General features: G+C 38.6%; 3 protein-coding genes and 1 long non-coding RNA gene across 7 annotated transcripts; 3 read left to right on the forward strand and 1 right to left on the reverse strand.

Moving 5' to 3' along the window:
- Positions 1 to 1,551: 1,551 nt before the first annotated feature.
- LOC147313038 (uncharacterized) lies at positions 1,552 to 10,016 on the reverse strand. Its single transcript, XR_015125141.1, has 4 exons — positions 9,878 to 10,016; positions 6,495 to 7,565; positions 3,096 to 6,401; positions 1,552 to 2,632 (listed from the first exon to the last, which is right to left on the reverse strand). It is a non-coding gene; the product is annotated as an uncharacterized LOC147313038 (long non-coding RNA).
- LOC147313039 (uncharacterized) lies at positions 9,259 to 14,503 on the forward strand. Of its 2 annotated transcripts, none has more exons than XM_086265004.1 (7): positions 9,259 to 9,344; positions 10,917 to 10,964; positions 11,483 to 11,502; positions 12,145 to 12,336; positions 12,696 to 12,904; positions 13,047 to 13,077; positions 14,206 to 14,503. In XM_086265004.1, the coding sequence occupies exons 1-7, from the start codon at positions 9,298 to 9,300 to the stop codon at positions 14,352 to 14,354; spliced, it is 696 nt and encodes a 231-aa protein (XP_086121130.1). In that variant the 5' UTR covers positions 9,259 to 9,297; the 3' UTR covers positions 14,355 to 14,503. The 2 variants fall into 2 exon arrangements, with proteins under 2 accessions (XP_086121130.1, XP_086121131.1); XM_086265005.1 differs by lacking the exon at positions 9,259 to 9,344 and adding an exon at positions 11,200 to 11,286.
- A 909-nt stretch (positions 14,504 to 15,412) lies between these two features.
- Positions 15,413 to 18,132, forward strand: LOC147313040 (uncharacterized). Of its 2 annotated transcripts, XM_086265011.1 has the most exons (6): positions 15,413 to 15,501; positions 15,758 to 15,775; positions 16,179 to 16,371; positions 16,695 to 16,897; positions 16,995 to 17,019; positions 17,354 to 18,132. In XM_086265011.1, the coding sequence occupies exons 2-6, from the start codon at positions 15,773 to 15,775 to the stop codon at positions 17,452 to 17,454; spliced, it is 525 nt and encodes a 174-aa protein (XP_086121137.1). In that variant the 5' UTR covers positions 15,413 to 15,501; positions 15,758 to 15,772; the 3' UTR covers positions 17,455 to 18,132. The 2 variants fall into 2 exon arrangements, with proteins under 2 accessions (XP_086121137.1, XP_086121136.1); XM_086265010.1 differs by lacking the exon at positions 15,413 to 15,501 and having other exon boundaries at positions 15,512 to 15,775.
- A 1,396-nt stretch (positions 18,133 to 19,528) lies between these two features.
- On the forward strand, positions 19,529 to 22,491 carry LOC147313041 (uncharacterized). 2 transcript variants are annotated; one of them, XM_086265007.1, is made up of 6 exons: positions 19,529 to 19,715; positions 19,953 to 19,972; positions 20,934 to 21,125; positions 21,399 to 21,604; positions 21,685 to 21,712; positions 21,962 to 22,491. In XM_086265007.1, exons 1-6 carry the CDS (start codon positions 19,681 to 19,683, stop codon positions 22,042 to 22,044), a joined length of 564 nt encoding a protein of 187 aa, XP_086121133.1. In that variant the 5' UTR covers positions 19,529 to 19,680; the 3' UTR covers positions 22,045 to 22,491. The 2 variants fall into 2 exon arrangements, with proteins under 2 accessions (XP_086121133.1, XP_086121134.1); XM_086265008.1 differs by having other exon boundaries at positions 19,695 to 19,715; positions 19,845 to 19,972.
- Positions 22,492 to 22,922: the final 431 nt, after the last annotated feature.

Consider the following 22,922-nt stretch of genomic DNA (forward strand, 5'->3'; position numbering starts at 1 on the left):
GGCCTATCAGCTGTGTAAAGACCTTTTAAAAACAGGCTAGCTGAGCACTGAAGAGAGAGGCCCCAGACTGGAAGGTTAATGCGAGATGGCCAGTGTGATGCGGCGACCAAGTCCTGACCTCATGGAACGGCAACAGTAAGAGACAACGCATGTGATTGGCAGCAGGGCAGAGGTTTACCTCTGCCTGCATTTGTGAGTAGGGTCTCTACTGTTGTTTACTGGATTGGGAGAGGGTCACCATGGCCATGAGCCAGGGCCGCTTCTGGGACCATTGTTCTGGCCCCTATTTGTTATGTTACAGGACACCGACGCAAGGGGAGCTGTGGCGGTGGTCGCATCATGGATTCGGGTGCAGAATGCAAGCCGGGCTGGGAAGTGATGGGCCAGCGGAAGGACCAGAAGATGGGTGGCTCTTTCTTGTCTGCCGAAGACGGGGCTGGCGTGGACTCTGCTCTAAAGGAGGAATTCCTGGCCTGCTGATGGACCCATAATGAACATGTGGCCTAATTATAGCAGGGGGGGGGTTTAGTGAATGTAAAAAATGGTAGTTTTACGGGTTTTAGAATTGTTTTTAGTAGAGAGCAAACATTTTATTACGTACATTTTAAGGGTGTTTTTATTTGTGCTCCCTGGCCTAGTAATAAACTGTTTCTGATCAGACCTGCTTACTCTCTGTGCCCGTGGTATCCGACTCGCTTGCTCCCCCTTGTATTTTAAAGAATCTTTCTTTTTAGCGTGACATTCTGGCGCGACCGCTTTAGTGTCCGCCGTGCGTTACATAGTGTTTAAGCATCTGTATCTGTATCTCCCCTTCTCTTAACCCTTTAAGACCTACCATAGAACCAAGTCCGCCAGAGCTTACTTTATATTTTTACATGCTGTAGTGCCATTTCTGGGAGCATTTCAAGTTGCTATACATCAATACAACTGTTATAGCCCATATTCTAATAATATGCATGTATTAAGTCCATAGTAACTACATTAATTGCAAAACAGTGCAATAAACTACAAAAAAATAAAAATCGCTTTTGGTTTTTTTTTGCATATATTTCTACTTGGAGAAATTTAAGAGGTTTATCCCTCAAAACTTAAAATACAAAAAAGTTGCAAAAAATAGTTTACAACAGGAAATTTATTTTAAGTGTCTTCATAGTTTTATTTTTGAGATACACCAATTTTTATATACTGCAGGAAAAACAAAAAACAATCCTATGATGCAAATTTCCAAAGAAAACAGCATGTGCATCAAAATAAACTATTTCCAGCAGTGCAATTTGAGTTCTAAGCATCCCAGAAACTATTCAGAAAAGCATAAAGTCAAACATGACTTAAAAAAACACCAGTATAGGCTTTTAAGGCCTACAAATAAAAAACTACTTTTGTGAAAATTACGTTACATCCGGTTTCGGGCAGGAAATGGCGGACATGCAATCGTTCGCGCTGACGTCTGTTTCAATGTGAGAAGTGTTACGAACAGCTGATCGGATCGGCAAAGGGTGTTTCTGGAATATTATGTTTTTGTTTGGTGGAGGGGGTTATGGTGTGGGGTTGTTTGATAGAATCTTTGGGCAATTTTATGCTCTGAAATTTGTGGAAACAGTTTAGTGATGGCTTCAATCTCTTCCAACATAACTCTGCACCAGTGCACATAACAGGGACCATAAAGGCATGGATGAGCAAATTTGGTGTGGAAGAAATTGACTGACCTACACAGTCTTGACCTCAACCTAATAGAACACCTGTAGAGTGCAGACTGGGAGTCAGGCCTTCTCATCAAACAGCAGTGTTTGACCTCACAAATGTACTTCTGGATTAAAGGTCAACAATTCCCATAAACACACTCCTAAACCTTGTACAATGTCCATTTAAATCTATTGAAGCTATGAAGCAATTATATTTGCAAAGGTTGGGTCAATATCATATTGAATCCTATGGATTAAGAATGGAATGGGACTCAAGCTCATATGTGGGTCTTTGGCCAGTGTTTTGAATTTATGAGGTTATGGTTCCTTGTGTTTTGAGGACCTCTGGTTTTTAGGTCTGGCTTCTTTGTAATTTTAGCTGGTTGCTATTTTGCTTTGTTATCTATTGCATTCTCTGTTCATTTGTTTCTGTTTATATTCTACTTCATATTCCTAGATCAGGGGTGTCGAACTCCAGTGTCCTGCAGGTTTTAGATATCACCCTGGGTCACACCTTAATCAAATGATTTCAATTGATGATCAAATGAAGTTCTCCAGGTTTCTGGAAAACTTCAAGACATGTTGAGGAGGTAATATAACCATTTAAATCAGCTGTGCTGGATCAAAGACACATCTAAAAGCTGCAGGATATCGGCCCTCAAGGCCTGGAGTTCGACATATGATCAAGTTTAATCTATGTGCTTTGATAATGCAATATTTATCATGTTTTATGGTCCCTTTCTGTCTCCACAGTCCTGTCTGGTCTGTTCAGTTGTGTTCCATGATGTCTGTTCCAACTCGTGAAACAACAGGACAAAAACCTAGAAGGTAGTCACAATCTTCAGGAGAGTCCACCTCAGTGTGGCCGATGTCTTTGAGTTTTTGAACAATTTGAGAATGAGCTCCATTTGTTCTTCCCGCCTTCCAGACATAGAATTTTTTCCACAAAACTAAAGATGAAAGAAAAAGAAATTTAAGTACATTATTCACCTGTAACATCATTTTGTACTACTTGAGCCAGATGAAGGTGAAAGAAATAACAAAATGATATCATCTATCAGTGGCTTTTTACATGGACTATTAAGGGTGCTGATTAGGATCTCCCCAAATGTGCTGAAACTACTGGAGTAATCAAGCTCCACAATTTACATAAGTTATCTGTTACGGCCAGGTGGCCGGTACAAAGTTTGGACCCAAATGCAAAACACAATGTGGAGCAAAAATACGTTTTCAGTGGTTTATTTCAGGAACACAGAATTTCAATGGTGAAACGTGAGTGAACACAGGGATTGGCCGTGAAAAGGGGGAGTACGAGTCTCAGGAGGGGAAGGTACTGAAACTGAGGGAGAAGTCAGTTAATGGTCTGAGTGGGCTAGGAAAGGAAAGGAATAATACTTTAGTGCTGTAGCTTACTTGTGAGTGGAGGCAAGAAGCTCAAGAGGAGCAGGTTCTCCTGCAACCTGAGTTCCAGTGTTGTGGATGAGCCGGCAGGCAGGAGGACAGGCAGGCGACCACGGTGAGTGTTAGTGAGTCCAGAGAAAATGTGATCCCAAAATCTGAGGAGATCTTCATAAGGTGACCAGCATGTGAAAGAGGTAAGTAGCAGAAGGTAGCGTGGAATCATATTGTGGCTGTGTGGAATGAGAAGATAACAAGGTAAGTACAAATAATGAACACAAGAAACAAGGAATTTCTAAGAGGCCTGATACCACCATAGTGTAGCTGATGAACTGGGAAATAATTGGGGGAGACGCTGATCTGAAATATCCCTCCTGCTGATTGCCAGCGATAAACAGGTGAGGGAGGCAGGTGTGGACCGAGCTCGACTCTGAAGGGGCGGACACCGTGGAGTCAAAACAGCGTGGAAAAAACACCACACACTCAGTTCGAAACATTATCATATCATTTAATGACTAGAGATAATAAAAATGTACCAAAATAGAACTGCATGAGAAAATTGTATCCATATTATATGTTGTGTCCATACAAGTTAGTAAAATGCATAGAGGGTCTGAAAGATTAGTTAAACCTTCACTTTTCCTAATGACCAGCTGAGAGGGGACAGCCTCTGGCTGCAAAAGGTCTTTGAAATATGAAGCTAAAAAGCTGCTGTTAAGTGTGGATTAAAACTTAGTTTTAATTGAAAATCAGCTTTTTTAAACTATATATGAGCATTTAGAATTTACACACTTGTAGTTTCCATCATCTATTTCTAATGGTCTTTACTTATTATGATCTCCCGCTTATAGCACTGTGTGGGAATTTCTGGTTCGGCACTTTTGTGGTTAAAGTCCTATCTCTTAAATAGGACCTTTTGTGTTAAGTTGGGGTCGGCTTCATCCTCTGTGGCCCCTCTGCTTTGGGGCGTGCCACAGGGATCTATTCTTGGGCCATTATTGTTTTCCTTGTACCTTTTTCCTCTTGGTGCGATTTTCCGGAAACATAAAGTGCCATTCCATCTATATGCAGATGATTGCCAGCTCTACTTACCTTTTAGTCATTCTGATAGTCTCCCAACTGGACCTCTGCTTGACGGCCTTACTGATGTCAAAGCATGGATGGCAAAAAAACTTTTTAAATTTTAATGATCGGAAGACAGAAGCAATTTTATTTGGCCCAAATCGTTCTTCTCATACTCCGGATGTTGATCTTGCAGCTTTGACTTCCCAACTAAAGAGTTCGATCACAAATCTCGGAGTTAAAATTGATTCTGCACTCACCTTTGATGACCATGTAAACGGGGTGGTAAAATCAGCATTTTATCACCTCAGACGTTTATCAAAGGTTAAGCCCTTTCTTTCCAAGCGTGACCTGGAAAGTGTTATTCATGCCTTTATTACCTCATGTTTAGATTATTGCAATTCTCTTTTAATAGGGGTTGGGCAGGGCACTTTGTCACGCTTAGAGGAGACCGAGCGTTCTCTGTTGCAGCACCGATGCTTTGGAATAACCTTCCTCTCCATATTAGACAGGCTACATCAGTGACAGTTTTTAAGTCTTTATTAAAAACCTATTTTTATTCCCTGGCTTTTAACTCTGTGGGTAACTGATTTTTTTTATTTTTTTATTTTTATTGCTATGTCTGGTTTTATTACTATGTGCATATTAGTATTGTACAGCACTTTGGTCTACCAGGTGCTATATAAATAAATAAATGATGATGATGATGATGATTCTCTTTCCCATCATTTTCTCCTCCTTTTCTTCATCTACTCCACCACTGATGCTCTCTTTCCCCTTTTTCTTCTCACCTCGAACTTAATCTCCTGAACTGAAGTTAGGGCTCGAACACACCAAAGCATGCTCCAAGATGCTTATTTATTCCCGTTATTGTCACAATTAAAAGTCTCCAGAGAGCTGACAAGGGTGATTTGTGCGACTAAACAACAGGTGGTGATAAACTAATAATATGCCAGCTAATCTTAGGTTCAAGTGTCCTAAAAATCACACTTTCCCTCTGATAAACAGTTTGACTGAATTCTAAAGTGCCTGAGTCATTAATAACGTTATCCTCAACAAGTCCCTTCAATATGGCCGTCGTCGTACAGAAATGAGCTTCATTGACTTGTTTTGGACTCCTTCCCCACAGCCAGAGTACATAGACATGGATGCTCCACACCTTCATCATGAGGTAAACAGTAAATGACACATAGCGTGTGAGGGGACTCAATTTAAAATATTGCAAAAATATTTATTTGTTGAGTTGTATATTTTTGATTTACTAATCAGTGTTGATGTTATTAAAATATTTTAAAATGCCTGTGTGTACAAAAACATTTGCATACACAATCACAAAGTGGAAGAGCATATTTGGGTTAGTCCGATGGTGAGGATCTCTGTGAACAGCCTGTTAAATTTTTGTGACTCTCAGTGGAGACCCAAAACTTTTATGTTGGCCTAACAAACTTTAGGCCGACTTTAAATGAGTAAAAGAGCACTTGTTTATGGTGTCAGCTGAGCTTAATCATTGCCTTAGAGACACAAAGCAAAGCATGCTTTACGACTGGCCTATTGTATGATTAACAACTCGATATCATATGAGCATGTGTTTCTCATTCAGAGCCAGCTCTTGTCCATCAACTCTCACTTCCAAACAGTGAGACACGATGGACGTTGTTTGATGGTGGTTGTTTGATACTGCACACATTTAGACTTTAACATAACACATCGTTAACCAGTCAGTTACATCATGGCAGCTCATCTTTAACTGAGCAGCTAATTTTGGAAATACATTTTATGTCACTAGCCTCTCTTCAGTATAAATATAGTTGAGTTGTTGGGTGGGGAATCTTGCATTTTTTCCCACTTCAACGCTTAGTGTCATGTGAAGCCTGTGCTTTGGACTGACTTCATTTTTTTAAACAACACTGCCTCCCAGTGGTCATAATCTGTATTGCAGAGTCTAATGAGAACAACAAACAACTGTTTGTTTGTTTTTTTGTTTTGTTTTGTTTTTCCATCAAGGTTCATGTACAAATGTGAGTCTAAGTGAGGAGACATGAGTCACGGTTTGCCAGGGCAAGCCGTGGGGATGTGGGGGGAAATAAAACGCACTGCAAACGGTGCGTTTATTTACAGTGCGATAAATGATAATAAATCTCCGTGCTTTCCCTTTACTTCCGTGTCGTGTCTTCCCCGAAAAGTCTTTGTCTTTGTGCTCTCCGCTCCGGTGTCTCAGCACTCCCCGTCCTGGCTGCTGTCTGGTGTTCTACACGTCTCCTGGGGAAACAGAAGCAGCCGTTAAGACACAATACAGCTGCATGCATACACATACTAACTTTACTGAGCTTTAAGACTAACGTAGCATCTCACACAATTATCCCGCGCTGAGGAGCGCTCAGCCACACTCTCAAGTAGCTCCCCTGACAAGGCTTCATTAGCTGCAGGTGTGTGTACTCGTCCGCTTCAGGTGTGGCCAGCTTCCAGACGGGACACACCTACCAGGCCTGCCTGATCCCCAGTGCTCATCCACACCCATACACACACCCACTTGCCTATATATACACAAGCATGGAGAAGACAAAAACAGCAGCAGAGTGCAGCAAACATGCATAATATAAAACGAGTCCACAACCGCTCATGGACACTGACAGAATAGGACTCGTGAAATTTTAAACAGAAACAAAATTCCATGTAAATAATACTGCTTTGTGCTGATTGTGTTACATATGATTGTGATTACGTATATTGTGAAAAATAAATATAAATCCTTCAGATTTGTGTATCCGATCTGTATTTATTTCTAACAATTGTTCTAATCGTATAAGTAAACTTTAACTTACAGACCAGAGTCACAGATACATTTATGATATTCACTCTATAAAGGTTTTTGTATCTTACGTTGGTTAGATAGATGACACCCAGTATGGGTTTTTCCATTATGGTCAGATCAATACAGTCTCTCTATATGGTTTTAGTGTTTTAATAACCAAATCAGATACTTTTATCACTCTATTATTTGAGAATAAAATGACAAATAGAATTTCAGTCTGTTATTTATTTTAAATGTTGGTTAAAGCTTGGTACCTTATAGAGTAAATAATGAATCATTCATAAGTTTGTATAACTGGAGCTTGTGTCTCATCAGTAATGCTGATGATGTAGAAATATGAGAGACACTGTAATATTTCCCATCTGAAAGACATTACAGGCCACCAGCTGGACCCTCTGCAGTTTGCTTACCGGGCAAACAGGTCGGTGGATGATGCAGTGAACATGGGGCTGCATTACATCCTGCAACACCTTGACCGCCCGGGAACTTATGCCAGGGTCCTGTTTGTGGACTTTAGTTCGGCTTTTAACACCATTGTGCCTGAACTTCTTTCCTCCAAACTCTCCTAGCTCAGCGTGTCACCAGCTACCTGTCAGTGGATCACCAGCTTCCTGACAGACAGAAAGCAACAAGTGAGGCTGGGGGAGATCACCTCTGAAACCCGGTCCCTCAGTATTGGTGTCCCCCAAGGATGTGTCCTCTCACCACTACTGTTCTCCCTCTACACTAACGACTGCACCTCCAAGAACTCGGCTGTCAAACTCCTAAAGTTTGCAGATGACACCACTGTCATTGGCCTCATTCAAGATGGTGATGAGTCTGCATACCGGCAGGAAGTTGAGCGGCTGGTACTCTGGTGCAGTCAGCACAATCTGGAGCTGAACACTCTTAAGACTGTAGAGATGACAGTGGACTTCAGGAGACATCCCTCAACTCTGCTCCCCCTCACCATATCAGACAGCCCTGTGTCAACTGTGAAGACCTTCAAGTTCCTGGGTACAACCATCTCCCAGGACCTGAAGTGGGAGACCAACATCAACGCCATACTCAAAAAGACCCAGCAGAGGATGTACTTCCTGAGACAACTGGGGAAGTACAGTCTTCCACAGGAGCTGCTGATCCAGTTCTACACTGCGGTCATTGAGTCTGTCCTGTGCTCCTCCATCACAGTCTGGTATGGAGCAGCCACTAAACAGGACAGGAGCAGACTGCAGCAGACTGTACGGGCAGCAGAAAGGATCATCGGCACCCCCCTGCCCTCCATCCAGGATCTGTACCTCTCAAGAACCAGGAAACGGGCAGGGAAAATCATCACAGACCCCTCACACCCTGCACACAGACTTTTTGATCTGCTGCCCTCTGGCAGACGGTACAGAAGCCTGCAGACCAGGACCACCCGACACAGGAACAGTTTCTTTCCCCTCGCCATCTCCCTTCTTAACAGTTGACCTGTCACACTGCTCCCACTGCCAGACTGCAGCTGCACCTTATGTACATTTTGCAGTATTCATTCCACCTCATTCATTTCTGTATTTTATGTATATAAGTTTAGATTTGTTATTTATAGTTGGTTTACACAGCTTTGTGTATGTATGTGTAATGTGTATATATAGACACGTGTGTGTGTGTGTGTGTGTGTGTGTGTGTGTGTGTGTGTGTGTTCCATCTACCGGAACCAAATTCCCTGTATGTGTCTGCACATATACTTGGCCAATAAACACGATTCTGATTCTGATTCTGATATTCTACTGTTAAAAGTGGGGATTAAAATATATGCAGAGAAAGAAGGGGAAAAGACACTCTGTTTTGCCTCAATTTCATTTTCTTTAATAAGTGAAACTTAACATATAAAGTGAAAGTACTTCAACAGAGTCAGTCTGTTAGGTCTGCACTCGCTGGCCTCGGTGACTCAGAGACTTATCCCCGTGAACAAAGCAAGACACTCAGAGCTCAGTCCATTTTAACTTGCAAGAGAAGCCGGTCTGGTCAGGATCTTGGAGCTACAAACTCCCCACCTGATCTCAGCCAACTTAAAAAAATACAGTGTCCCCTCGCAGCCTTTTATTCAGAGATATCAGTTACAGAAACACCCCATTGTAAAACCCATAAGGTTTCTCCTAAGAGTTAAGGGAGACATTTCCCAAAGTGTGGGGCCCGCCCCCTAGGGGGGGGGGGGGGGGGGGGGGGCGAGCCATTGCAGGGGGGGCGCGGCATGAAAAGGGAAAAAACAAAACAACGCTTGGACACTGCTTGCATGGGGCGCCCACACAAGCAAAGCAGGAGATAAAGCATAGCTGAATATGTTTCCAAACCAACTTCATTCTAAGCCAAAGACTAGAAAATATGGTGAAGCAAATCTTCCCTTTGGCTTTACCTGCACAAGTGCCGAGGTAGGTCTCCCCTGCAGAATTGGTTTTCCCTGCGTCGAGAGCAGCGCTGGGCTCTTCAAAAAACGGACAAACAGTATCCCACATTCTTGATTTTTAGTTCACAAACACTTGTTGTAATAAATAGCTACTCCTGACATTTTAGAGATGTTAGCTCTTTATACAGTAAAGTTACAGTGGGATACAAATAATATCAGGCTGATCCTGCCACGATTTGCTCCCTCGGTTCAAATCACGGACAAACAGCATCCCACAGTTGTTTATGTTTTTAAACCCATTTTGCACAGAGAGGCATTTTTTGAAAAATGTATTGATAACAATGTTATTACACAGGAAAAAAAACTACATGTAAAATAATCACACCGTGACGCCTCTGCCTTTCTAAATGGAGGGACAGTAACTGCTTGTTTATATGTAAGCGTGTAAAACCTGAAGATAGAGACAAAATACTGTTAATCTGACTATCTGCCATTCTGCAATTCATCTCCTGTAAACAATAACGTGGCGCACAGCGTGACGTGGAAAAAGGCACATACCTTTAAGGTTGCGTGATGAACTCATACGTGTGGACGAAACAGCTGCGGACGTAGCGTAAAAGAGTTAGTAGTTTATTTTCTTACTACCTGCGAATTACTTGTATTTGCTAAATTGTTTACTAAATGTTTGAGGTGTGAAATAAACCGCAATGGAGCAAAATATGGGTGTGTGTGGTTGGAGGATGTGTTAGCGCGTGTGCGAGAGAGAGGGGGGGGGGCAATATTTTTCTTGTAGAACAAAGGGGGGCCCAGCAAAAAAAGTTTGGGAACCACTAAGTTAAGGCACTGTGTGTGTGACTGTATGCACGTATGAGCATGTGAGTGCATGTGTGTGTACGTGACTCTGTATACATGACTTCCTGCTAGTCATATGTGGTTACAGCCGTTTAACAACATCTATAGTCATAAAAGGGTCACCTTCCCTCACCCCCCATATATCGCTTAACCCCTTTAATGGTCCACCATATACAAGCACAGGTGAGCCCATAAATGGCAGGAAGTAAACATTCCTTCTAAATAAAGAAACCAGAACCTTTACATGCAATGTGCCTGCAGTTAAACACTATAGCTATTACCATCCCCCACCATCCTAGATGTCGGGGAGGGACAGAAAAATAGCTGAACATGCAGATTAGGACAAGGTTTACAGTTTTAAGCACAACAATGACAACTTTTGTCAAAATCACTCCATCACAGTCCTTCGTCATTATTTCTGTGATTTTAGCTAATTTTGGGTCCTAGTATCCAAGGCACTTTGTAGCTCACTTAAAAAAGGCACTAATATCAAATGAAATCATCTGACTCAAGTACTGTGATATGATGCAATATTATGCTCCAATTGACCCTTTTTAAATGAAGCCTTTTCATCTTTAGTGTTCTGAAAATATTTCTGTTTGGGAGATTTCCCAGTGCTCAGCATCTAAAAGCAGGAAAAAAACAGATAAGTGGATGGATGAGTGGGTGGCTGTCTGCACATGTGAAAGTGAAAGTTTTGCAGTGACCATGACTTTCATTTACACTGCATTTCATTCTACTGCAGCCTGAGGAAAGATATGCCAGAGATTGAAAGAAATTATCAAGCTCTTTTGTAAGTAACCTTTTACTTTCTTTTTTCACCCCATGATGCTGTGAACTACTTATTCTCTGCCATGCAATGTAATAATGCAGATTACCGATAAATTACAATCAAAGTACTTTATTGAGGAAATTATGCAGTCACAGTTGATTTAGTGTTAAATATTAAATTACATCTATATGGTTGACATTGAGGTGCTCCTGTTATCATACTGGACTTAGTTGTTTTTTCTGTGTCTGCTGTGCAGATAGTAAGGCTGTGGAACTTTTGCAGTGCGCACTTGTGCTTTAGAAGGAGGAGTTGGGTTTCCTGCATCATTCAGTGGCACATTTAGGTTTTCTCATCTTCTCACTGAACTGAACTGAATAATAATACAGATTAGTATCTCTTGGTTTTTTTTTTCAGACATCTATACCAGTGATAGCTTTTGTAGGGCAGCTGCCACTAAAGAGAGCTTGTGATGTACATTCACCTTGTCTGTGGATAATTATGCTGAAAAATGCTCCTTTCTGTTTCTTGATCCTTCTTAGAGACATGGAACAGGAACAAGGTGAGAAAACAAGTAGATTTTTCAAGACTGTATTTGTTAAATTCATTAAACTGCATTTGGTGATTATAAAACATCATTTATTGATACTTCTACCATGATAATTATGAAGAGCTTTAATAACCAAACAAAAATCAAAATAAATAAAGAAGAAGAAGACACACCTTGTTTTAATTCACTTTCATTTTCTGTTATAACTAAACCACCTGTGGCTGGGTGTGGCCTGCGGTGCCGTGCAGGGAAGGTGGACGCACCTGCACGGCATCCGCAATCATGCCCCACCGACTTAAGCATAGCACTGGGTCCTGTGGTGGTGTTGTTGTTGGTTATGTTGAGCTGGCAGCGGGAGAGCTGCAGCTCTGTGTGTCAATAAAGGTAACAGAGCATGTTAATGTCACCGGGTCTGCCGTGGTCATTTACACTACCCTATTAAAATGAAAGCACTGCAGCTGAGTGCTTTGTGATTACTCCAGTAGTTTCAGCACATTTGGGGAGATCCTAATCAGCACCCTTAATAGTCCATGTAAAAAGCCACTGATAGATGATATCATTTTGTTATTTCTTTCACCTTCATCTGGCTCAAGTAGTACAAAATGATGTTACAGGTGAATAATGTACTTAAATTTCTTTTTCTTTCATCTTTAGTTTTGTGGAAAAAATTCTATGTCTGGAAGGCGGGAAGAACAAATGGAGCTCATTCTCAAATTGTTCAAAAACTCAAAGACATCGGCCACACTGAGGTGGACTCTCCTGAAGATTGTGACTACCTTCTAGGTTTTTGTCCTATTGCTTCACGAGTTGGAACAGACATCACAGAGGCTCTCAACAACAAACCTCGTACGAAATGTTAAATCACACTAGTTTTCTTTTGTCATCACAAGTAAAGGGAAGTAATTTAAATCCATGAATGTTAAATTGGTATCACGAGAAATGTCATGGTAAGAAGTTGTAATTTACCTGTATGTGACCTACTTACATTAGTTGTCTTTTTCTCTTGTGTGTCAGATGGGAAGCTCCTGTGTGATATTCAGTTGAACAAGTAGATGGAAAATAATGGATGGATGAAATAATGTAAAGGGTTATGAAGAAAAGTTTTAATGTCTTACAGCCTCAGCTCAATATCTAGTAACTTAACTAACTTAAATGTTTTTTCACTTTTCTTGAACCATCTGATCCCACTGTCTCTGTCCTTATAGTGGGTAAACCAGTGATTCTGGTGGTGATGCACCACACTCATGATACTCGTCGTGTTGTAGCCAAAAGCAGCAGACAGGTCTACAACCCAGATGTCTGCCTCACTGTGGATTGTCTCTTTTATGATGGCACCCTCCTTAACTGCAGTCTCAATGACAACATGTGGGCTGAAATCAAGAATCATTTTGGAGTTCTCAGTTTGGAGACTCAGGTACTGACTAAAAAAAACTTATCTAATATTGATGTTTTGAATAAAGTAGTGGGTAGGTAGGTATGATTCAAACATTGCAGTTTGTTACAAATGCTCCAGTTAATTTGTTATTTGTATTCTAATTTTTCTTCTTCCTTTTTAGGGCTCTGACTTGCTGACCAGGATAGTCAATTGTAAGTGTGACTACAACCATGAATTTCCAATTACAGCTTTTTTTTGCCCCAGTTTTACATTCAGATTAAAATGACAATGTATGTAGTTATCCCACCTGTGAAATTAGCTGAAAAGTACCTCAAAAGTTACACAGAACAGATGCAAACTGAGGGTTTAGATACACAGGAGGACATTAGGGCAGAATGGACACACGTTTGGAACACAACTGAACAGACCAGACATGACTGTGGAGACAGAAAGGGATCATAAAACATGATAGCTATTGCATTACCAAAGCACACAGATTAAACTTGATCATAACCTAGGAACATGAAGTAGAATATTAAAGAATAAAAAGAACAGAGAATACTATAGATTACCAAGGAAAATAGCAACCAGCTAAAGTTACAAAGAAGCCAGACCTAAAAACCAGAGGTTCTCAAAACACGAGGAACCGTAACCTCATAAATTCAAAACACTGGGCCAAAGACCCACATATGAACTTGATTCCCATCCCATTCTTATTCCATTAAATATGATATTGACCCAACCTTTTCAAATACAATTGCTTCATAGCTTCAATAGCTTTAACTAGACATTGTACAAGGTTTAGAAGTGTGTTTATGGGATTTTTTGACCATTAATCCAGAAGCACATTTGTGAAGTCAGACACTGATGTTGACAGCAATCTCTGACTTTACGTGGCCTTTATCTTTGCTGCTAAATTGCTGTCGTTCCCAATCACTTCCACTTTGTTAATTCATTAATAATGAGAAAATTTCACAACTGAATTTGTTGCACCAGTGGCATCCTATCATGGTACCACACTGAAATTTACTGAGCTCCTGAGAGCGACCTGGTCTTTCGGTCTTTCATAAATGTTTGTAGAAGCAGTCTGCATGGCTGGGTGCTTGACTCGATAAATCAGAGGTTAAGAACGTGATTGGAGCACCTGAGTTCAATGATTTAGATGGGCCCATGAAAATAGAAACTTTGATATTATTATTATTATTATTATTATTATTATTATTATTATTATTATTATTATTATTTTAATTGCAGTTTCTGCCATTTGCATTATGTTTTGTATTTTATATATAATATTAAAAAATACCACCTTTAATAATCTTTGTTTTTCTTCATTTTAGGGATAAAGAACCATCTACTGATTGTAGCACTCATCATTGCATTCATTTTTGTCATCATTCTAGTGACACTTACACAAGTAGACAAGGTCGAGCATGCTCATGCTGAAGGCACTAACAAGTCGTCAAGTACAAATAAAACATATGTGTGAAATAATTCTGCTGAATGTATTATCATAATTATGCTCATAAAGAATAAATACAAATCTTTCCTGTCTTGTTGCTTTTCTGTACTTTATCTTATTAACCTTTTACTTTTTACTAAAAATGTAATTTACTAATGAATAACAATAAATATGGTGATGTGAAAAAGTGATTTGCCTCATTCCTGATTTCCTATTTTTTGTCACACTGAAATGAGATCATCAATCAAGTTTAAATATTACACAAAGATAACACAAGTAAGAAAAATGTTTTAAATGTAGGTGTTTATTATTAAAGAGGGAAAAATCTAATCGTACATGGCCTTGTGCGAAAAAGGGAGCCTAAGCCTACTAACTGGCTGGGCCACCCTTAGCAGCAACAACTGCAATCAAGCATTTGAGAGTCTTTTCGAGCACCGTGGGGGAACTTTGTCCGACTCATCTTTGCAGAATTGATGTAATTCAGCCACATTGGAGGGTTTTCAAGCATGAAGCGCCTGTTTAAAGTCATACCGTAGCATCTCACTCGGATCATTGTGCTTCAGAGTACATAGTTGTGGATGCACCGCACCTTCGTCACGAGGTAAACAGTAAATGACACACATAGCGTGTAAGGTGACTCAGATTTAAAATATTGATTGATTTACTAATCAGTGTTGATGTTATTAAAATATTTTAAAATGCCTGTGTGCACAAAAACATTTGTAATTTTGGAAATACATTTTATGCCACTCGTCTCTCTTCAGCATAAATGTAGTTAGTTGAGTTGTTGGGTGGGGGATACTGATATTTTCTACTTCAACTTTCAGTGTCAGGTGAAGCTTGTGCTTTGGACTGACTTCATTTTTCTACAACACTGCTTCCCAGTGGTCGTGATCAGTATTGCAGATTCTAATGAGATGAACAAACAACTGTTTTTTCTTTTTAATTTTTTATCAAGGTTCATCTTTATATTGTATCACACACATTTACAATGATTTTCAATAACTCACACCTCCTACCTTTCTTGTCTTTTCTCTCTCAAAACACATTCTCATCTCTGTTTTGTCTTTGTTTCTCAAATCAAAAGTGAAAGTGCTGCACTGAGAGGCGGTCGGGGAGGGGCTTTTAGCGTCTTCAGTGTGCCCGTGACACGAGTCACGTATCAAGCTCTTCCGTAAGTCGACTTTTAAAATGATTAACTAACCATATAAGGCTTTGAAGTGCTCCCTCATCTCTAACGTGCATGCACACACTCTTCTAAGGTGGTCTTTCTTTTTTCGTTTTTGACTTTGTCTGGATCCAGTAAAAGCTCGTGCAGAGCTTTCAGTGTTACCAACACTGACACATATTTACCTGCTGGCTGAATTGTTCAACTTTTTAAATTCCCACTAAATGCTAATTTCTTCTTCCACTTGTTTCCCAACGCAAAGAAAAGAAAGAAGAAAATGGTGAGAAAATACATTTACTTTATTACGTTTGTTAAACACTTGATGGCGCCATACAGCTGACAGTTCGTGAATGCAGCATTTTGCAGCATAATAGGGAACTGTTAAAGACATAAAGAGAAGTAAAGGAGGAGTGAATCTTTGACTTATGGCGGTGGTTTCACTAGATTTGGGGAGCACTTGATCTAGTGTCCAATCCAGTCACCTGGATTAGCTGATATGTGCATTTCCATTCATTAAGAAAAGCTCACATGGAAAAAGCTACATTCACACTGACAGTAATTCACCCACTTCCTTTAGTTTTTGCTTATTTAGATCATGATTCATATAACTGGCACACACACAACATAAACTGCATAAAAATTATAAGCATATGCCTAAAATATTCTTTTTCATCCATCTTTAGCTTCGGGGAAAAAAATTATTTATCTTTGAAGCTGGAAATACAAATGGGGCTCATCGTCACATTGTTGAAAGGTTGAAAGATGTTGGCCAAGCAGAGGTGAACGCTCTAAATGAATGCGACTATCTTCTGGTTTTCTGTCCTGCTGTTTCACGAGTTGGAACGGACATCGGAGAGGCTCTGGACAACATGCCCCGTGAGGAAAATTGAATTAGTTTTTCTATTGTCTTCACTAATATTGTGAAGGAGTTGGTGCTTCTAAGTAACCGGGGAGATTTACTGACAAATCCAGTGTCAATATTGTTTCTTAGATAAGGGCTATTCTCATATCTTTTTTGGACTAATGAAAAAATAGAAAATAAAAACAAGGATTAAGAAATCGGAGGTGAAGGATCTTGTTTACTGTAGAAGAATGTTCAGCTTATATGTCCTGCAGTATAATCTAAAGATGGAGTAATCCAAATTTTTGTTTATGTTATGGTTCTGAATCATTTCATCCTGTTGTCTCTGTGGTTACAGGTGGTAAACCAGTAATACTGGTGGTGATGCATCCCACCTTCAATCCCGATTATGTTGTAGCTGAAAGCCGGAGACAAGTGACCAACCCAAATGTCCGCCTCACTGTGGACTGTCTGTTTCATGATGGCAAGCTCCTCAAGTCTAAACGTAACAATAAGATGTGGAATGAAATAGAGATATTTTTGGAAGTTTCCACTCTCCAGGTAATGACAAAATGTATTGATCTGTTATCAGGTTTACACATAATTATTTTGGCATATACTTAAATACTTTATTTCTTTGTTTCATTTTATTATTCAGGTTTTGTGGTTTGGAACGATCAAATGTAAGTATGATTGTTCCAGTTTCATACTATAACATTAAGGAGTGTTTCCCTAAGGGACACGTTTTAAAGTAATTATCCCTCTTTGTTTTGTCTTGATAAGTCAGCATGTTAGAATAAAGCCTACTTGCTCATGGATTGAGACTAATTCTCCAAGCCATTGCTGTATACAACAAAGAGGAATATATAGTTTAAACATATTAAAGTATACTATAAATAGTCTTTTGGTGTTCAAAACTTTGAATCATAGAATTTAATATTCTAATAATGACTTTGGATTGTTTGGCCTATAAGAATGATCTGAGGTAACTCATTGCTCTTTTATTCTTCATTTTAGATTTGAAGAATCGTCGAGTACTTGGGATTGCAGCTCTAACTGCTGTAGCGATCTTTGTGTATTTCAACAGTCCTGAAATAAAAAAGAAAATAGGGCTGTGAGAGCAGTCCCTGGATAGCAAAACCAAAAGGAATCTATTTTTTAAGGTCAAGGAGTCATATGGCTAAGTTCAAGGCTAAGTTGGAAATAAGTACATAATCACATATTTTAGGTAATCGATTCAGCAACAACAACAACAACAACAATAATAACAATAATAAGGAGAAAGATTATTAGATGAGCACTAGGACATTTTTCTAGCCATGTCATTAATGCAGACAGCAAACTAGATGCACATTTCTATGAAAACAAATTGTCCTGTAAAACAACACTGTGCACTGCTGTACTGATATACAGTGTTGGTTTACTAAAATCACTTCACACATCCAGGGTATCTTGTTGGTTATATTGCAACTTGGTGAAGCTATAAATAAAAGCAAATCATCTCTATGACGTAATTCTGCTGATTTGTCCAAATAATCTTATCAAAACGAAATCATTTGTGAATAATAAATTCAAATGTTTCATATTTCTGTTGCTTGTCTACGCTTATTAATTTATCTTGGATCTAAGTGTGAGTAAACCCTTACGTAACATTACATCCTTTAACCACCAATACCTTCACTGCATTTTGCCTGTAATTTATACAGACCTGTTACATTTTGTTTATATCTTCTGCTGTTATTGAATTGTATTTTTTGTTGTATTACTTTCACATCAGTAAATAATGGCGTGCAGCTCCTACATCCTGGAAATATTTGTTTATTTACAGCTGAGTTGAATTGCACAAGCCACTGTAAATAAATGTAAATAAAACAGCAAAAGAGTTTAAATGTTTTAGCATTAACTGTCCTAAACATAAAAAATGAAATGATGGTCTGCTGAGCAGCTGAGTGGAAGCCCTTCCTTTGAGTCAAAAACAACAGTAGTGCAGGGTGTGATACGGGGCGGGACAACCAATGACAAGTTGATACCATATGAACATGCACTGTGTTGCAGTGTGGATACATGAATCTCCTTTATGTAGTATTTTTTTCTTAGGTAATGTAAATATAAACATATTTGGATCTGACATTTGTCAGATCTGGACTCAAAACGTGAATCTGATACCAGTGAAAACAAGATGATATGGCCAATCTATTCTTATTACTATCAAATTTGTTTACTAGGCCATGCAGAAGCAGCATCAGTAACCAAGAGAGCTAAGACAACACAGAGGAAAATGAAGGCTAAGTGAAATTAGCTTGGAGGCATTTCACTCTGGCTAACCAACAGTATTTACTTGCATGTTGGCAAATGTTTTTAACTTAAGAGCAGCTATGGTCAAGTGAGCTGACACTACTATTTCTCTCTCTCTCGCTCACTCTCACTGTCAGTGCATGTAGTGTAACAACAAATGCTTTTACTGCACTTAACATGTTGTCCCCAAGTCTATGAGTTTTATTAAATGTCAGCAGTTGCATGTGTTTGTGTGCATGTGTGTGATGGTTGAGCAGTAAAAGGACTCAAACTGAGAAAAGGAAAGAAGAAACTAGTGTGACTGTAAATAATAAAGCAAATAGCTTTTGTTCATTTTTAATTTAAATATTTTTGTCCTGTTGTCACTAATAAATAATTATTAGTTATTTATTTGAATTATTTACATTCAAAACATATTATTGAAGTAATATTTGTGTTGAGACTGACGTTGCCTGAAACATTAAAAAACACAAAGCTTAATTAACAGCTCAGTTAACCTCGGTACTGCATACTCGTTATCGGTAGATACCTGACACCATTATGCTGGTATGAGAACCGAGTAAAAGGAATACATTTTGACATCACTTGTCTCTTAGTTAGAATAAATGTAATAAATTAGTTTTCAGTGACACATGAAGTTGGTGTTTTGGACTTCAGTCCAATCAGAGCCACTTTCAGATTGTCTTTTTACAACACTGCCACCCAGTGGATATATTTGTCATATTTCTTGAGAAGAACAAACAGTAGAAGTTGTTGTGAAAGCTTGGGTAAATATTAATTGTGTACACCTACGCTATGTGGTGCAATTAACCCCAATTTTTGAACATGTAGTTTGAAGACCCCAACATTGTAACTGCTAGTGTCTTTGTATTGCACACTATAGTAACTACATTTCCTCCGCTGCTGCTGTGCTCTTATCTTATTTCCTTCAGCACACAGTTATGTCTGCAGTTCCTGTTCCGTGACTGACACGCTGCCTTCAACAAACAGTGGAAGGAAGACTGGACGTGGGGGAAGGGTGTTCACTGGTCTTGAGCGTGTGATAAAATATGGCAGAGACACCAACATCTTATCAAAGTACTCCGTAAGTAAGCTTCTTAAATATTGGTTTTAGATCCTTTTTCTCAGACTGTTAAAAGCTAAATCCCAGATTATACACTGCTAAGATTTGGGTTTTTTTTATTTGTTTTTTTATGCTGTGTTCTATTATAAGTTTGCGAAGAACAGCTGTTACCAGGATGTACGCATATTTACCTGAAGTTATTCAGCTTTGTTAAAGTCTGACTAAGGCACCTTTCTCTCCTTCCATGTCCCTACTTAGAAGCACAAATGAAGAAAATGGTGAGCAATTACATTTGTTTTTTCTAACTTAATCTCAAACACTTTACACTTCCTGACAGCACCATGCAGCAGACTAGTAAAAAGGAACCTCAAGTTTGGCGAATTGCAGAATTTGCAACTAAAATTGGAATTGCTTTTGGTTAAATGAGAGTGCATACTGGACTTGCAGTATATTCACTGCCTAGAAATGTAAATAATTGCTCCTGCTGCTCATAATTACTCTCATTTTTCATGTCTACGTCTAGTTTTAGACGTACCAGCACTGCTCAAACAGTTAATGCATCCTTACACTTCTGTGACTGCGACTGCATTGTCTTTGACCTTTTAAACTCTGGTTAAAAGCACCACGGTGTTGCAGGCCACTAAACATGCTCTGTTTTTTTCTGTATTGTTTTAACTTAGTTTCACTTTCTCTTTTAACTGGAAATTGTATTAGCATGCTAATCCATGCTAATCTAAACTGAAGGGCAGAGCTGCAGGTCTATGATTACTTCTGTGGTTTAAAGTTTAAACAGATTTTGGGAGCAGCTAAAAAAATCTATTTTGCTTAGATGGACTTCCATTAGATCTCTTCAGGTCTAATTAGATCTAAGTGTGCTAAGGGTACTTCCTGTTATTTCAAAGAAGACCTTCAAACACGTACTTAAAACCTTTTTATTCTTACAGTTAATTCTTTGTGTGTATGTGTGTGTGTGTGTTGTCTTGTATTTTATTACTACATAGTTTTTATCTTCCTATCTTTTAATTTAAGCACATTGTGTCTAATGAAATTTTCTACATTAATAAAATGTACATTCATACATTATACATTCTGTAATTAACATTGAGGTGAAAAGTTGACATAATTTTTAGATTATTTTGAAACTTGCAGAATGGACTCAAGGTTTATCTTCTTTTGCTTGAAGCTGTGCAGCTACACAAAGTTAAGAACAATTATCTAATTTTTTTCCCAAATCTTTAGCTTTGGGGGAAAAGTTCTACGTCTTCGTGGAGGGAAAGACAAATGGGACTCATCATTTCATTGTTAGAAAGATGATCACCTTTGGCCAAAGAGAGGTGAAGTCTCCAGAAGAATGTGACTACATTCTGGTTTTCTGTCCTGTTGTTTCACGAGTTGGAACCGACATCACAGAAGCCCTGAGCAACATGCCCCGTAAGAAAAGCTACATTATATTATTTAGCACTGATTGAATCTTATAAATGATTGTGGGAAGGTATTCTAAAAAATGCAACTGTATGTGACTGGTCTTACATTAGGTGTCCACCCATGCAGTATTTACATAGAAAACTGGTTCAGCAACATGTGGCTCTTCAGGCAAAGAGCCACATGCAGCTTTTATGTTCTTACAGCATAGGCTACAGATGGAAAACATATTTTGAATTTCTTGTTTTCAATCATTTCACCCTCTCTTCTTTGTGTTTTCAGGTGATAAACCAGCAATTCTGGTAGTGATGCATCATACCTTCGATACTGATTATGTTGCGGGTGAAAGCCGGAGACAGGTGGATAACCCACATGTCCGCCTCACTGTGGACTGTCTGTTTTATGAAGACAAACTCCTGAATTCCAACCAGAATGAGATCATGTGGCATGAGGTGAAGAAATTTTTGCGGGTTTCTCCTCCTACTCAGGTAAGTGACTGATCTAACACAAGGCTTATTATCAGTAAAGGATGATCACTGTGGCTGATTTCTTTCATTCTTTCTTTCAGATGTTTCCCTGTCAGAACTTCATGGACGGTAAGTATGACTGTAATATTTTGTCTTTTTAATTTAGTGAATTTTTTCTAAAGTGTTTTAGTGTAGAATTCCTCTTTGGTTTAAATTTCATTAACTGTCTAATGTGATGTAATTTAGCTTTTGAACTTGATCACATTTGTTTCCATATACAGCGCTGTCAATCAGATTAATCAGAATATAACAATGGTAATTGTAAATGATACCAGACTTATTGCTCTTTTCTTCTTTCTTTCTTTTTTTTTTTTTTAGGTTGGATAATACCTTTGGTGGTAATAGTACTTGCTACAATTTTGCTTCTGCTATTACTTTTAGGCCTATTTTTAAAACGTTAAAAAGTCGCTGAAAGTGAAAGCTGATGTGGGTGTTTGTAGAGATGAGTCTCTTGATCAGTTAGCAAAAGTAGAACAGAAGTGAAATGATGTAAAAACTGATTATACTGATAGATATGTGAACAAATTCACTTTACTTGATGATAATATGAAATTATGTCATTATATTTCAAGTTTGTAGTTTGTGTGTGTGTGTGTGTGTGTGTGTGTGTGTGTGTGTGTGTGTGTGTGTGTGTGTGTGTGTGTTTGTTTGTTTGTGTGTGTGTGTGTGTGTGTGTGAATGTGGAGGTGGGGTTAATAAATAAAAACTCAGTTCTGAAATAAATCATATTTGTTAATAGTAATAATAATATTATTATATTTATTATGTTATAATTATGCAGCTTTATTTGATTATAATGTTGAGATTATATAATTTGTCAAGTACCAATTAAATCATGCGTATATGTGTGTGTTTTCTGTATTCAGTTATTTATCTCTTTGTTTTAATAGTTTATTTATTAATTTTAGAAAAAATAAAGAGAGAAAACTCATATGCAGTATACATCTTTAGCAGTGATACCTTTGCTACATTTTCCCCAAAATATTTTGTTATACCTTTTGTTTACGTCGTCTGCTTTGGTTTTGTTTTTTCTAGAATTACTTTCCAAAAAATGAAACGTAAAAAATTAGATGAAACTTTTCTTTTTGCTGGAAATACTTGGTTATTTACAGTGTTTTGATCAGTATAAAACACTGGAAATTAACCAGAAAAATATATAATTTTAAGCATTTATCGTTTTTTTATTCTACGTTTATGTTCTCATGTTCCACACACCTGTTGTATCTTTCAAAGTTCTGATATTTTAAGAAGAAAACAATGCACTGCTGGACTGTGAAAA

The sequence above is a fragment of the Aulonocara sp. 'chitande type north' Nkhata Bay genome, linkage group LG15, assembly GCF_057382095.1.
Source record: "Aulonocara sp. 'chitande type north' Nkhata Bay isolate Kocher_YH1m ecotype deep benthic linkage group LG15, A_spYH_male_GT1.1, whole genome shotgun sequence".
Taxonomy (NCBI): Eukaryota; Metazoa; Chordata; class Actinopteri; order Cichliformes; family Cichlidae; genus Aulonocara; species Aulonocara sp. 'chitande type north' Nkhata Bay.

Coding starts and splice junctions, on each gene's coding strand:
- LOC147313040 (XM_086265011.1), top strand. Junction 16,372..16,694: donor GGCTCTGGACAACATGCCCC/GTGAGGAAAATT, acceptor CTGTGGTTACAG/GTGGTAAACCAGTAATACTG. Junction 16,898..16,994: donor TGGAAGTTTCCACTCTCCAG/GTAATGACAAAA, acceptor TTTATTATTCAG/GTTTTGTGGTTTGGAACGAT.
- LOC147313039 (XM_086265004.1), top strand. CDS start 9,298: ATGGTGAAGCAAATCTTCCCTTTGGCTTTACCTGCACAAGTGCCGAG. Junction 10,965..11,482: donor AGAAATTATCAAGCTCTTTT/GTAAGTAACCTT, acceptor GATCCTTCTTAG/AGACATGGAACAGGAACAAG. Junction 13,078..14,205: donor GCTGACCAGGATAGTCAATT/GTAAGTGTGACT, acceptor TCTTCATTTTAG/GGATAAAGAACCATCTACTG.
- LOC147313041 (XM_086265007.1), top strand. CDS start 19,681: ATGGCAGAGACACCAACATCTTATCAAAGTACTCC. Junction 19,973..20,933: donor AAGCACAAATGAAGAAAATG/GTGAGCAATTAC, acceptor CCAAATCTTTAG/CTTTGGGGGAAAAGTTCTAC. Junction 21,713..21,961: donor CTGTCAGAACTTCATGGACG/GTAAGTATGACT, acceptor TTTTTTTTTTAG/GTTGGATAATACCTTTGGTG.